The sequence below is a fragment of the Microcaecilia unicolor genome, chromosome 1 (assembly GCF_901765095.1).
Source record: "Microcaecilia unicolor chromosome 1, aMicUni1.1, whole genome shotgun sequence".
Lineage (NCBI taxonomy): Eukaryota > Metazoa > Chordata > Amphibia > Gymnophiona > Siphonopidae > Microcaecilia > Microcaecilia unicolor.
Genome location: NC_044031.1, coordinates 321772335 through 321787667, shown reverse-complemented (window position 1 = coordinate 321787667; position 15333 = coordinate 321772335). Strand labels below are relative to the sequence as shown.

General features: G+C 46.4%; 1 protein-coding gene across 3 annotated transcripts in view; it reads left to right on the top strand.

Annotated features, from left to right (window-relative positions):
- Positions 1–15333, top strand: part of SNRNP48 (small nuclear ribonucleoprotein U11/U12 subunit 48) — a 51317-nt gene that overhangs the window by 15949 nt on the left and 20035 nt on the right. For all 3 annotated transcript variants that reach the window (XM_030208863.1, XM_030208856.1, XM_030208849.1), the window contains exon 6: positions 13161–13282. In XM_030208863.1, the coding sequence (XP_030064723.1) occupies positions 13161–13282 (122 nt within the window). The remainder of the gene's footprint in view (positions 1–13160; positions 13283–15333) is intronic.

Sequence of the window (15333 nt, the reverse complement as noted above, 5' to 3'; positions counted from 1 at the left end):
CCGGTTCCTCCAAAGGACGGTTTCAGGAAGCCCGTCGGTATCGCCTGGGCAAGTCGGGCTCCTCTGCCCCCTCTTCCTTCAAGAGGAACTTCTCCCCCAAGCAGCATTCCTTTCGCAGAGACCGCCGTCCCGGAGGTGCGTCCTCCGGTCCTCCCCCAGGGTCTCGTACCCAATGACGGGGCCCTGGTCCATGGCCCAGGCAAGTCGGGCTCCTCTGCCCCCTCTTCCTTCAAGAGGAACTTCTCCCCCAAGCAGCATTTCTTTCGCAGAGACCGCCGTCCCGGAGGTGCGTCCTCCAGTCCTCCCCCAGGGTCTCGTACCCAATGACGGGGCCCTGGTCCATGGCCCACAGCAGATTGGAGGACGCCTGTCCTCGTTTCTGGGCGAGTGGACCAGGGTAACTTCAGACGCTTGGGTGCTGGAAGTCATCAGAGACGGCTACAAGCTAGAGTTCTGCCGACCCTTAAGAGACGGGTTTGTACACTCTCCCTGCAAGTCTCCGGTCAAAGCTGTGGCAATGCAGCAGACTTTGGACAATCTGATCCGCCTGGGTGCGGTCGTTCCGGTGCCAGAAGATCAGCTTGGCAAGGGACATTACTCCATTTACTTTGTGGTACCAAAGAAAGGAGGTTCTGTACGGCCTATCCTCGACCTCAAAGGGGTCAATCGGGCCTTGAAAGTTCGGCACTTCCGAATGGAGACTCTCCGCTCTGTTATAGCGGCAGTGAAGGCAGGGGAGTTCCTGGCTTCCTTGGACATCAAGGAAGCTTACTTGCATATTCCCATCTGGCCTCCTCATCAACGCTTTCTGCGTTTTGCAGTCCTGGGCCGACACTTCCAGTTCAGAGCCCTCCCGTTCGAGTTGGCTACTGCTCCACGGACCTTCTCCAAAGTAATGGTGGTCATCGCGGCCTTCCTACGCAAGGAAGGAGTACAAGTCCATCCTTATCTGGACGACTGGTTGATCTGAGCCCCCTCTTATGCAGAGTGCGGCAAAGCTGTAGACCAGGTGATTGCTCTTTTGAGCTCCCTGGGGTGGATCATCAACTGGGAGAAAAGCCAGCTGCGCCCGACTCAGTCCCTGGAGTATCTGGGAGTTCGTTTCGACACCCAAGTGGGCAGAGTGTTCCTGCCAGACAATCGGATTGTCAAGCTTCAGGCTCAGGTGGACCAGTTCCTAGTAGCCTCTCCTCTTCGGGCTTGGGACTATGTGCAGCTGTTGGGCTCTATGACGGCCACGATGGAAGTAGTGCCCTGGGCCAGGACTCATATGAGACCACTACAACACTCTCTGCTGCAGCGCTGGACTCCAGTGTCGGAGGGTTACGCTGTGCGCCTTCCCTTGGACCCAGCGGTGCGCAAGGCGCTGAGCTGGTGGCTGAGGACAGACAAGTTGTCCGCAGGAATGCCTCTTTTGACCCCGGAGTGGATTGTCGTCACGACGGACGCCTCTTTGACGGGCTGGGGAGCCCACTGCTTGGGAAGGACAGCGCAGGGGCTCTGGTCTTCTGCAGCGGCAAAGTGGTCTATCAACCTCCTGGAACTCAGAGCCATTCGGTTGGCGCTTTTGGAGTTTCTCCCGGTACTGGCGTTGAAGCCAGTACGGGTCCTGTCGGACAATGCCATGGCTGTGGCCTATGTCAATCGCCAGGGAGATACCAAGAGCGCCCCTCTAGCCAAGGAGGCCATGAATCTATGCCAGTGGGCGGAAGCGAACCTGGAACAGCTGTTGGCGGCCCACATTGCCGGAGTCATGAATGTCAAGGCGGACTTTCTCAGTCGCCATACCTTGGATCCCGGAGAGTGGCAGTTATCGGCTCAGGCGTTCTTGGACATCACGAAGCGCTTGTGCCAGCCGAGCCTAGATCTGATGGCGTCATCGGCCAATTGCCAAGTGCCGCGCTTTTTCAGCAGAGGACGGGACCCTCGATCTCTGGGAGTAGATGCTCTTCTCCAACAGTGGCCGACACAGGAGCTTCTCTATGTGTTCCCGCCCTGGCCCATGTTGGGCAGGGTGCTAGACCGGGTGGCAAAGCATCCGGGCCGGATAATCCTGGTGGGTCCGGACTGGCCCAGACTTCCCTGGTATGCAGACTTGATCAGGCTCTCAGTGGACGGCCCTCTGCGGCTGCCAGTGGAGCAGGGCCTGTTGCATCTGGGTCCCGTGGTGATGAAGGATCCCTCCCCCTTTGGTCTTATGGCCTGGCTATTGAGCGGCAGCGTCTGAGGAAGAAGGGCTTCTCAGACAAGGTCATCGCCACTATGCTGAGAGCGAGGAAGCGCTCTATTTCTACTGCTTACACCAGGGTTTGGCGTACTTTTGCATCGTGGTGTGAGGCAGGCTCTTTTTCTCCCTTCACTGCTCCAATGTCTTCAGTGTTGGCGTTCCTGCAAGAAGGTCTGGAGAAAGGCCTGTCGCTCAGTTCCCTTAAAGTCCAGGTTGCGGCTCTGGCTTGCTTCAGGGGTCGCCTGAAGGGTGCTTCCCTGGCCTCGCAGCCAGATGTGGTGCGCTTTCTCAAGGGAGTGAATCACCTATGCCCTCCTCTGCGCTCGGTGGTGCCTGCGTGGAATCTCAATCTGGTGCTAAGAGCTTTGCAGAAGCCGCCATTTGAACCCTTGTCGAGGGCATCTCTGAAAGAACTGACGTTGAAAGCAGTCTTTTTGGTGGCTATCACTTCAGCCAGACAAGTTTCCGAGCTCCAGGCGCTATCATGTCGGGAACCCTTCCTGCAGTTCACTGAGGCATGAATGTGTCTATTCGCACGGTGCCTTCCTTCCTGCCCAAGATTGTTTCTCACTTCCATGTGAATCAGCAGCTCTGCCTACCCTCCTTTCGTAGGGAGGACTACCCAGAGGAGTACTCTGCTCTCAAATATCTAGATGTGAGACGAGTCATCATCAGATACTTGGAAGTGACCAATGATTTCCGGAAGACGGATCATCTGTTTGTGCTGTTCGCAGGTCCTTGTAAGGGTCTGCAGGCATCTAAGCCTACAGTGGCACGATGGGTCAAGGAAGCCATTGCAGCGGCTTATGTGGCCGCGGGGAAGATGCCGCCTATCCAGCTGAAGGCTCACGCCACTAGAGCACAGGCGGCCTCGATGGCAGAGGCCGGGTCCGTCTCCTTGGAAGAGATTTGCAAGGCGGCAACTTGGGCATTGGCTCATACCTTCTCCAGGCATTACCGCTTGACTGTGGCTGCTCGGGCGGAGGCCCGGTTTGGAGCTTCAGTGTTGCGGTCAGGGATTTCTATGTCTCGCCCTGGGTGAGTACTGCTTCGGTACATCCCACCAGTCTATGGATTGATCAGCATGATGATATGGAAGGTAAAATTACCGTATTTTTCGGACTATAAGACGCACTTTTTTCCCCCAACATTTGGGAGGAAAATGGGGGGTGCGTCTTATAGTCCGAAGGTAGCGAGTTTTGGATCGCCGTCCCGTACTTACGCGATGCCATGTTCAGTGGTGGCCTAGTGACGTCGGGGCAGGAAAGAGCCCCCTCTTTCCTGCCCATCGCGCTGCTCTCCGTGCTCCTCACTGCTTCCTGATGGTCTCGTCGATATTCAAAATGGCCGCCGAGATTCTCGGTCCTGCCCCGACGTCACTAGACCACCACGGAACATGGCATCGTGTAAGTATGGGACGGCGGTCCAAAACTCGGACAAGACGCACCGGAGCACCTAGGTTTTAGAGGAGGGAAAAAGGAAAATTTTTTTTTCCTATTTCCCTCCTCTAAAACCTAGGTGCGTCTTATAGTCCGAAAAATACGGTATGTATCATACCTGATAATTTTCTTTCCATTAATCATAGCTGATCAATCCATAGCCCCTCCCAGATATCTGTACTGTTTATATTCTGGTTGCATTTCAGGTTCAAGTTTAGTCTTCAGTTCCTGTTCAGGAGGACTTCGTGTTCAAGTTTTTTCAATTGGATTCTTCAGGAGTTGAGACGATTTTGTGTTACAGTGAGCTGCTGCATTCCTCTCCCCTCCGTTTTACGGGGCTGGATTGAGACCTAAATTCTGCCGGTGCTCCCTCCCGCTTCGTGCGGCTGTAGGGCAGCTTTGTACCCCTCCCGCTTCGGCAGTGTTGGGGTCAGTCAGCTCCTCCCGCGGTTGCAGGATAAGCCAGATCCCCCCCCACCCCCCCGCATTGGCGGGTGTGGTGTCCCTCCCCCGCTCCGCGGGGATGAGCTGGACGGATTCCCCTCCCCCACTTGTGTGGGGATGAGCTGGGTTAATTCCCCTCCCCCGTTTCGGCGGTGGTGAGCTGGGCAGAGTGTCCCTTTGTGGGTGTAATTTTCTAAGTGCTGAGTCCTGCGGATGGAGCTTTGATATCGACATACTGAGGAGTTTCTGGCAGCACATGACCACATATAGGGAGGCAAAAGGATTGCTCTCTATCTCCACCTGCTGGTAGATGGACACAACCCACCAGTCTATGGATTGATCAGCTATGATTAATGGAAAGAAAATTATCAGGTATGATACATAATTTTACCTTTTAATGGTAGAGCAGGGGGGTTATGCCCGTGAAGACCCCGCGGACAGGAAGGCACCGCGCACAGAACTTGGGTCTCAAGATGGCGGCAACGCAAGTGAGTCCTCCACTGGCCAGTCTCTTGGCGGAGACTACTAAAGACTTAGTGCAACAGATATCGGCAGTACTTGAGGACAAACTATCTAAGCTGCAAACGTCGGTGGATCAAATTTGGGACTCCTTGGAGCGGCAGGGCACACGTATCCAACTGGCAGAGGACCGTATCTCGTGCCAGGAGGATCTTGCGGAGATGGCGGACATGAAGATTTAGGCGGTTGACAAACAATGCGCACTTCTAATGCAACAAGTCGATGACCAAGATAATAGAGGAAGGCTTACCTGAAACTGTAAAACAAAAAAAGGTCTATGGAACTTCATCGAGCGGTGGTTGCCGGAACAATTAAACATACAGTTACCAGACAAGGTGATGAGAGTCGAGAAGATCCACCAAGTTGGGGCTTTGCGTGAGGGGGAACAGCACCCGAGACCTGTGATGGCCAGAATACTTAATTATGCGGATAAGGAGCGAGTGTTACAGGCATACAGAGGAAGGAAATCGCTTGACTACAACGGACATAAGCTATTACCTTTCCAAGGTTACTTGGCACATGTTGCTGATCAGAGGAAGCAGATGGGCCGACATTGTATGCATCTGTTTGACAAAGGAATAAGATTTTACACTATTGTATCAGACGAAGGTGCGTGTGGTGCACGACAATAAAACTATCTTTTTCATGGAGCCTGGAGCTTTGGGCACATTTGTGGACAAACTTCAGTGACTGGCGGAGATGCATGATTTCTCTCTACAGTACCACACCTGCGCTTATCAGGGGTTTGTTGTACTGACGTGCTCTGCTATTGCCGAGGAGCCTGACAACGATTAGGAACATGGGCCTTTGCCTGGACCTCGGATGCGCCTGAAGGCCATACTGGACATCATGCTTCCTTCACTATTAGCTGGTTGGTTCGAGCGGGGTTTTGTTTAAGCTCGTTTAAGTCTGTTACTGATTCAGAATTAATATTCTCTGGGAAGATCTTTTACTGCTTATAGAAGGGGGTGGGTGGCATGGTAGGGTTTGTGGTGTGAAGGAAGGGGAATGTTTGTTGTGCTTTTGTATGAGTTATGTGTGCTAGTACTGTTGGCTTGGTGGGTTGTCAGGAGAGGGAAGGGAGGGATTGGTTTAGTTTCTGGTGGGGGAGAGGGTACAAATGTGATTCATGTTCATCGAAATCCTATAAGCTACGTAGGGGGGGGGGGGGACTGACATTGCAGGGCAACTGGAGGGGGAAGTCTCTGCTTCATGTTGTTTACTTAACATTTGTCTGGGGGACTCAGCTGGGAGGTCTCCTAGGCACATCGAGGATAGTGGTGTACTCGTTTGACCCCCGACTACTGACGGTGCTCCATGGTTGCTCTTAAAGTGGTATCGCTGAATGTTGATGGTGTCCATTCTCCTGTAAAAAGAGCTAAAATCTTACAGGCGCTTAAGATACTGTGTACAGACATAGCATTTCTACAAGAAACCCATTTGGGGAAAGCAGAACACCTTAAACTAAAGAGGGGACTGGGTGGGGGATCTCTGCTTTGCCGCCTATAACAGCAGGTAGCGGGGAGTGGCCATATTGATCAAGAAAAATGGGGTGTTCACGATGCATAAGCTATATCAGGACCCAGGAGATCATTTTTTAATTGTGGCAGGGTTACTGCAAGGAAAGCGGGTGGCTCTTTGCAACATTTATGCACTTAATTCATATTCACACAAATTCTTTACACTTTTGGCAGCACACTTGGCCGCCTTTGATGAATATCCTTTAATCCTGAGAGGGAATTTTAACATCATTAGTGACCCACTGATAGACTGCAAGCCGCCCAAAAGACCATCCAAAGACCATGAGGGGAAAGTGGTAAACTTCCTTATTCAAGCGTTGGGGGTGGTGGATTATTGGCGCTTGCATCACATAGATGAGCGTGATTATACGTTCTTTTCCCACCCTCATGGGGTCCATGCACGCCTGGATTATATTCTGCTTTCGCACTCTCTGGTTCGGGGATAGGGACGCCCGATGTTTCTGATCATGCCCCAGTGTGGGTTGAGCTACTGTGGGGAGATAAGGTGGACACGTTTCGCTGGCGTATGAACCCTGCTATTTACCAAGACCGGGAGTTTCGTAAATATCTACGCCAGGGGTGGTTGGACTACGTTGCTGAGAATGATGTTCAGTCAGTGGGGCCTCGCGTTTACTGGGAAGCAGCTAAGGCGGTGCTTCGAGGTAAAATCATAGCGTATACTGCATCTTTGAATAGACACAGGGAGCATAATATTCGTGATCTTACGAAGCAACTGGGGGACGTTAGGAGAACTTTTATTCTCAGCTCATCTGATGTATCCCGCAAGGCCTATTTTGATGTTAAGAAACAGCTTCAGGTGGTGTTGGACGCCAGGGCACTCTACAGTATCAAGCTCTATAAATATTGCCTACACCAGTGGGGTAATAAGACTGGTGAATTGCTGGCTTCTTTAGTAAAGCAGAGGCCAGCAAAAAGTTACATCAGCCGAATTAGGGATGCCGCAGGGGCCACCCACACACACAGGGAAGCCATACAGAAGGAGTTTATCTGGTTTTACACCAACCTCTATGGTAAAAACCCCTTTTCAGTTGAAAGTTGCGAGGGGTTCTTTACTAAAGTGAATCTTCCATCAGTGATGCCAGACAAATTGGCACTACTCAATGCGCCTCTGCGAGGGATTAAGGTGCAGAGAGTTATTAGGCAGCTGAAGTTGGCTAAGGCACCAGGTCCGGATGGCCTCAGTACAGAATTGTACAAAATTTTGCAGGATCTGGTGATCCCTTCCTTCATCCCAATGTATGAAGATTTGAAAGACTCGCGCACTAGGAGCCCCTCCCTGAATCATGTTTATATCACGGTCCTCCCCAAGCCGGGAAAGGATACTGATTCCATGGGATCTTAAAGACTTATCTCATTGCTAAATCAGGATGTCAAGATTCTGGCGGCAGCTTTGGCGTCCAGACTTAATTCTTTTCTGCCTCACCTAGTTCACAAAGACCAGGTGGGTTTTGTCCCGGGAAGGTATGCTTCCGCCAACATACTAAAGGTGAGCCGTATTTTGCTAGAGGGGAGGCTCAGGTCGGGGGATGCCATCCTGGCCAGTCTGGATGCGGAAAAGGCTTTCGATAAAGTGATTTGGGAGTATCTGTTCTGGGTACTACAGCAATTTGGTATTCGGGGGACATTTCTAGACTGGATTTGTGCACTCTATAGCAACCCCTCCGCTCAGATTATTATCATTGACACTCTGAGAAGTTCTCGTTGCATGGAGGAACCAGGCAGGATGCCCACTATCCCCCCTTTTATTTATACTGACTCTGGAGCCTCTCGCAGCACGGATTCGTCAGGACCCTGCCTTGAAAGGGGTGGCCATGGGGGGGTAAGGAGTACCAAATTAATCTGTTTGCAGATGATATGCTCCTAGTGCTAGACAACGCGTCCTCCGGCTTGCCGCAGGTTAAGGCTATCATACGGGAGTTCAGTGCATTCTCCGGCCTTAGTATAAATTTTGGGAAATCGGAGGTGCTGCCCATCAGTCGCCCTTGTGTAAGCGCTTCTCTGCCCAGCTTCCCTCTGTCATGGGCCGGGGTGGGCCTCAAATATCTTGGGGTATGTTTGGGTGCAGGATCAGGCATGGGTCTACAAGAAAAATATCTTGGAAAAGCTAGATTTGATAAAACAATTGTGTCACCGCTAGAAGGACCTCCCTGTAAATTTTTTGGGTCATGTTGCATTAGTTAAAATGGTCCTCCTGCCTAAAATATTGTATCCTTTACAAATGCTACCACTCTGGGTACGTGGACCAGAGGACCGTCTGTTCTGAAGCATCATTAGTACATTTATTTGGCATGCCAAGAAACCTAGGATATCTTTTACTAAGCTAACTTTTCGCAGGGCTCGGGGGGGGGGGGGGGGGGGGGGTCGGCTGCCTGACTTGAGGATGTATGTTTCGGCGCTTTTCGTTGGGTGCATGAGATCCAATCGGGAGTCAACGTCTTTGCCCCAACTGATTTTTGGGATAGCTGGAGTGCCCCTTACAACCCTTTTGAAGTGCTAGGCCCTCATCAACCACGGGGTCTGGCAGCTTTACAGGGAAACCCTTACCTGGGTGCTCTAAGGCGAGCCTGGGAATGGTGGCGAGCTCGTATTGGAACAAAGGGAGGCTCTAGCCCTTTTTTAACCTTGGTGGGCAACCCCAACTTTCCTGCCGGCTTTGGTTCCCCAGTATTCAAGCGATGGGCTGAGAGTGGGTGTTGGTACTTGGGGCATCTGAGGCAACTGGGGGGCAAAGACTTTCTATCTTTTGATCAAATCCGTTATGCATGGAATGTCCCAAACTCTCACTTTTTTGCGTACCTCCAGTTGCAGGACTATGTTCTGACCCTTGAGCGTCGTTGCGGGAAGCCCGTGGCTTTCCAGCAAGTGGACATGTTTTTTCTAAACCAGCCGCCCAAGTTAAATAGACTTTCCCAATGGTACCAGTTTATTCGGGACTCCAGCAAGGCCCATTATTTGACAGAATTAGCTGGGGAATGGAGCCGGGATGTTGTGGAATGTGTTTCAGAAGCACAGCTGGGGGCTGCATTTGAAAGCGTTAGCACAGTAACACCTAATGCGGTATTGCAGGACATCCAGTTCAGGGTCCTACACACACTACATATCACCAAGCAGAGAGGGAAGGCCATGGGGCTGTGGGAGAGTGATTTGTGTGTTAAATGCAAGGCGAGTGCTGGCACCTTCCTACATTCCTTTATGGAGTGTCCGGCGCTGTCCTTATTTTGGACCAGAGCACTGGGAATTATTGAAGACACTTTGTGTTGCACATTTGATTGGTCTTACTCGGTAGTGTTGATTGGTAGTGCAGCTCAATTATTACAGAAAGGTCTCGGAGAGGCACAGTGCAAATTTGTGTTATTAGCGACCCTTCTTATCAAAAAACGCATCCTACAGTCCTGGGCTGATCCGGACCCTCCATCAATAGTTGACTGGCATGGTTTTATGCGGGAAATAGCAAGCTGGCTGCTTACTTCTCTTAAGTTTTCTGTCTCAATGGAGCACCGTCAGTACTGTGGTATATGGAGCTCATATGTTTCTTTATATGTGTCAGAGACTTCTGTTGTTGATAATACACTTTGAGTGTCCCTGCGGAAGAGGGGGAGGGGTAAGGGAGGTGGGGAGGATTAAATTAATAAACTATAAATCAGAGGGGGGAGCTGACCCTAATCTTGACAACTAGGATGACTGGAATGTGATTATTGAGTTGAATTTTGCCTGTGTGTATTCTGCTATGATTTGTAGTGTATTCTGTTGTAGTGCTCTTGCTGCACTCTGTTGTATGCATTTCTCTGATTCAATAAAGATATTTAAAAAAAACAAAAAAAAGCAAGATGTACAGATAGTTGCCAATTAATGCCAATAATTGATAGCGCCAAATTATTCTCGCTGATTGTCTCATTACGCAATTAAATTGCATGCGTAACTTTGAGCGCCATATATACATTTCAGGAGTAAGCTAGTTAAACACACTGTTACAGAATAGCACTTAGGCACTCTTCTGGCACTCAGTTGTATAAGTTCAAGTGGCTCATGAGTGCGTGTGCCTAGTTAGACTTACCCTTTACATGCATTAGTGTAGAATAGGAGACAGCAGTTGAATGAAAATAAAAAGGTCTGGTGTAAAAGATGGGGTAGGAAGTGGAGGGGAAAGGTGAGGAGAAGGAAAGAGGGGGAGTAGATGGAAGGAATGAAGAAAAAGAAAATAAGCTAATGGAAGAGGTGAGCATGGAGCCAATAGTAGAAAAATGCCAAACAATCAGGAATATTAATGAGAAACATTTCTGGCTGTGATAATGTTTTGACTGGCACCCATGGATTTTGTAAATGTTTTTGCACTCTGGTTTGTTTTCTGATATACAAATGTTTCAAAGCTGTGCAGCCTCTATTTCACACCTGCATACAGTTTGGTGCTTGTGCAGTATAGTCCTACATCTGTTTCAGCCAGCAATTAGATAAACAGTATTCAGTAGCAAAGTTATCAGAAAAGCAGCACTGTTTCTCAATAGCATACTATTTGAGCAGGTCCTGGCTGCAAAGTTATTATTTATGGGGGTATCTTTTGTTGTGGTTTCATTCTCCCCCCCCCCCCCCCCCCCAAAAAAAAAAAAATGAATTTGAGACATTGTTAATGTCTGGTTTCGGTTTTGGTACTGGATCTCTCTCATTCTCTATTTTGTGCAAGGCAAGTTCCTAGAAAGACAGAACTCGGTGAAATGTGATGACCATAAATCATGGCAAATGGCACAACAAATATGTTTGAAAACACGGTTTTTAAGGAGGAGAATATTATGTGCTGTGAGTGCACATCCAGTTCAAACAAGTTGGACACAACTTCAAAATTTTTAATTGCAATTATAGTAATAAATAAACAAACCAGTAGCAAAAGAAAAGAGAGGATCCAGTTTCAGTACTTATAGAAGCCCAGAATGCTCCAAGTGAAAAATTGAAAACATAGCATCTGATGAAAACAATGAACATATTCATCAAGTGGGTGCCACTTTTTAAGAATCTGGGGCTTCCTATTCTTGCAAAGCTGATAATTCATGCTTATGTATCAAGCATAGATTCCACTAAAACTGAGAGCTTAGTAAAGTGGAGCTTTTTCAAGTGCTGATTATGTTCCCTCTAAGCTGAGCTCCAAGGCCCTGATGCTCAAAAGCAAACACGGACGCTAGAGGCCGTTAGCACTGGACTAGCACCCACATTAACGAGCGCAGAGTGCTCAGAGACTCTTGCACAGGAAACGAGTGCGCCAAAGATAAGTACAAATAGCATGTTAATGTATTCAAACAAATGTTAATGAGGACATTTCCTATTCCCTCCCAATGTTCAGAGAACAGAGCACAAAACAAAGCCGCCCTTACTGCTAAAAGAATAACACCAGCTCAGAGCAGGCATTAAGGTGTTAGAATCATGAAAAATCCCCTCTTCATTCTTTAAAATCTGCCAGATTTTCTCTAATTTCAAAGCAGAAGGAAGCCTGTGCCAAGCCCCTAAGCACCAGTAGTAAGAAACAAATGTGAGTGAATCCGAGCAAACCCCAAAATGAAAGCACACATTGGCGCCTGTTTCCTATGTTTAAATATAAGCTTTCTAAATTTAAAAATTTTTTTGAAAAGCTTATATTTAATGGCACAGAAAACAGACACCAATGTGTGCTTCACGACCGGGTTTGCCTGGTGCATGCGCACAGGATCTGGGTTTACTGCGATATTCTTCTGCACATACACCAGGCAATCCCCTCTTTGCTTTTGCTTTAACAGCATGCATATAATTTGCATACCATTTCATTTGAGCATTGGCAAGCTAATTTTCTGCGCTATTTGGTGGTATAGTTTCTGCACGGTTTAGCTTACCTGCGGGAGTTCTGCGCATCGGGGCCCAACTACATTGCTGTCAGTGGAGGGCAGTTCTTCAATATTGTGTCTTCAATAGCTAGGAACAGGCACTATTGAAAATGTGATAGTGAAGTAGCACCCCTTACTAGCAGGGCTGCAGGTGGATGACACCTGCTCAGTTTAGAGGGAACAGTGCTGATTATCAAGTAGAGCAATCGCAGGGGAAACAGCAGTTGCAGGGCTTAAATTACTAAGAACTATTCTCCTTCAGAGGAAAATTTGCTAACTGTATGCCAAATTTGCTTCTAGAAAGAACTATTAGGGAGTCTGCCACATGATTTTTTTTTAAATTGTAGTGTGTGGTATTACTTAATGACAAAGATTATCCTTGGACAAAGAGGGAACATTTTGTTAACCGTGGGGGGAGAGATGGTGCCATAGTAGAGGCACTCAGAGATCACAGCACCCTGAGGGAGGGAGTGGAGAGCATAAGATACATTAGAGTGGCACCGAACTGGTGACCATTGAATGCTGTGAAAATGAAATGTTTTGTGTTTTCCTTTCTAGGGTCTAGCACAGAAGCTAGCCAATGGTTCAGAATTTATCTTTTACACAAATGCCTTTTAAACATAGTCTTTCTATTTTTTTTTTCAAGCTCTGCTCTCTCTGTACATGTACCTTATATATTGGTTGCTTCTTCTTCATTAATTTTCTGCTGTATTGCTTATCTGTTTCCCTCCCACTCCATTTAGTCTCTTTAAAAGTGAGGTGGTTGTGGTAATGTTTAGGGTGACAGGATAAACATTTTTGCAAATGAAGAAGAATAGCTGATTAGTTTGCCTTTAAATTATATATACCTGTTTTCTAAAATGATACATCTGCAGTATACTAGCGTTCAGACTTTTTGTAGTCTCTGCCAAGGTGCAGTTGAACTAAGAAGAAATGTATGCTTAAGAAAATTGCTGTTGAGGTGTACTAGTGATAAAAGGAAAATGTATTGCTTCCTGATCCAGCTTATCTGTTTAACTCAACTTGATTCTTAGCAAACTTATTTTCCTGAGAAGTAGTTAATATCAAAAACAGTTAAATTTGTGCCTGTGTGGTCATTTTTGAGAGTGTCAACGCAGATTTCCTTTTTTATGGGTTTCTCATGTAGAAGATGGCCAGAAAGGCCCAAAGTCACACCTGGAAATCCTGGCAGAGATGAGGGATTACAAAAGAAGGCGCCAGTCTTACAGAGCAAAGAATGTTCATATAACTAAGAAGTCTTATACTGAGGTGAGTGTTTCTTGATTGTGTCTTGATGAGAAACTGTGGAAATGGGCAGGAGGAGAGGAGGGGCTGGATGGAGAGATACTAACATAGTAATATAATAAATGACAGATAAAGACCACAACAGTCACAACAAGGGCGACGGAAAAAAAGAAGGGGAACAGCAGGTGATTTAAAAACTTGCACTTTGTTGAACATCCAAGACTCAACATGAGCCATGTTTCGGCCCAAAAGGGCCGTCCTCAGGTGTCACTAAAAACAAACAAATTAAAGATTGCAAACATATTACATTGACACAGAGTTAAAATATAAAAGAAAGGATGCAATAAAATGTTAAAAGGTGTAAAAAAAATTTATAATGACAATGGATAAAGTTGCCAAAAATAATAATTACATGCATAAAAAGTAAATTTAAAAAATATCAGATAAATACAATTGAATCTAAATGTTAACATGGTCCAAAGAAAATACAACTTAAAAACCTGATGATATGTAAACCAATAGTGAGCATTGAAAATAAAAATATACACCACCATACCTTGAATTGGATATATATTGATGAAACTAGAAAGGTGCTGATATATTCAATGTCTGAATCAAGGGTTAGTCCTGTATTTTGGAACAGATAATTATAATATAAATATTTACTGCCAACTATATAAATTATTTGATAGTAGTATTTGATCTCAATTTGGTAAGGACAAGGGGTATACTCAGTCACAAACTGATAAATTTAAATATGAATTTGAACAGCTCTAAACTATTTAAAAACAAATTTGTCTGTTTAAAAATAGGGGAAAATGCAAATATCTGCAGCATCTATCAGTATCAAACTAAGTGTGTGTGTATATATATATATATATATATATATATATATTGAGGGGAATCCAGCCGATAATCGTATAAAGAATCTGCATACAGGAAGGGGGAAGAAGTCAAATATGTAAATACAGAAAAATACAAAACCTAAATATTCCATGGGCTTTCATTAAGTAGCATCAATATATCTTCAGTAAATAGTACAGCAAAGATCCATTTGATAAACTAAGCTGATGACACGGTAAAAATGCATATGTTAAGACAAAGACTGTGTACCTCCCAGTATTGACTGCGGAGACGATTGAAAAGTGCTTATGTCTAAATGAACTATATTGCGCGAAAGACCCAATTAATGCGGACAAAACACTCAACTAAGAACACATGCAATTCCAAAAGAGAAATTAGCCACCAATAAAGATGGTGTCATGTGAAAACAGGACAAAGAAAAATGCTGTAAAAAAGGAGGCAAAGAAAATTAACTGCTGCTACCAAGATAGAGATGGCAAACTGACCACGAACAATGGGTAAGGAAAAGGACCACAGAGGTCAGTTCGCCATCTCTTTCTTTCTTAGTAGCAGCGGTTTTCTTTGTCCTGTTTTTCACATGACACCATCTCTATTGGATTCATTCTACTTTCTGCTAGACTGTAAGTGAGATGTAGAGATAAGGGGAAGTATAAAAAAAACAAAAACCCACTTATGATTTCTCCATTGGATCCCTATTGAATTTAGAGTAAAATTGAAAGCACTTGTGTTGACACATAAGGCACTTCATAATGCTGCCCCATCTTATATAGTAGCTATGACTATCCCATACTCACCTGTTCAAACTCTTCATTCACTGACAGATAATAGACTTGTACTACCTCTGCTATCAAGGACTAAATGGGAATCGAACTGTAAATCAGCTTTTTCTGTCCCCAGCGCTATGGAGTTCATTACCACAACCAATTAGAAAAATCTTACCCTCTCTTTCACACAGCATTGAACACTTTTTGTTATCAGACAGCTTTTGCCGATTGAATCCATTTCACTTTGAAATGGTAGACTGCACGGGTTCCTGAATAGAGGCCAAGGTGGTATGCTTTGTTCTGTATGATTGTTATATTAGCAGATTTCTTTGTTGCTTTCTTGAAATGAAAGGTTTGTCCTTTCCTATCTTTTAATGGATTTCTTAAATTATTTATTATTTTTATGGTTTTATTGTAATGTTTGAATTGTAAACCATTCTGATTTGC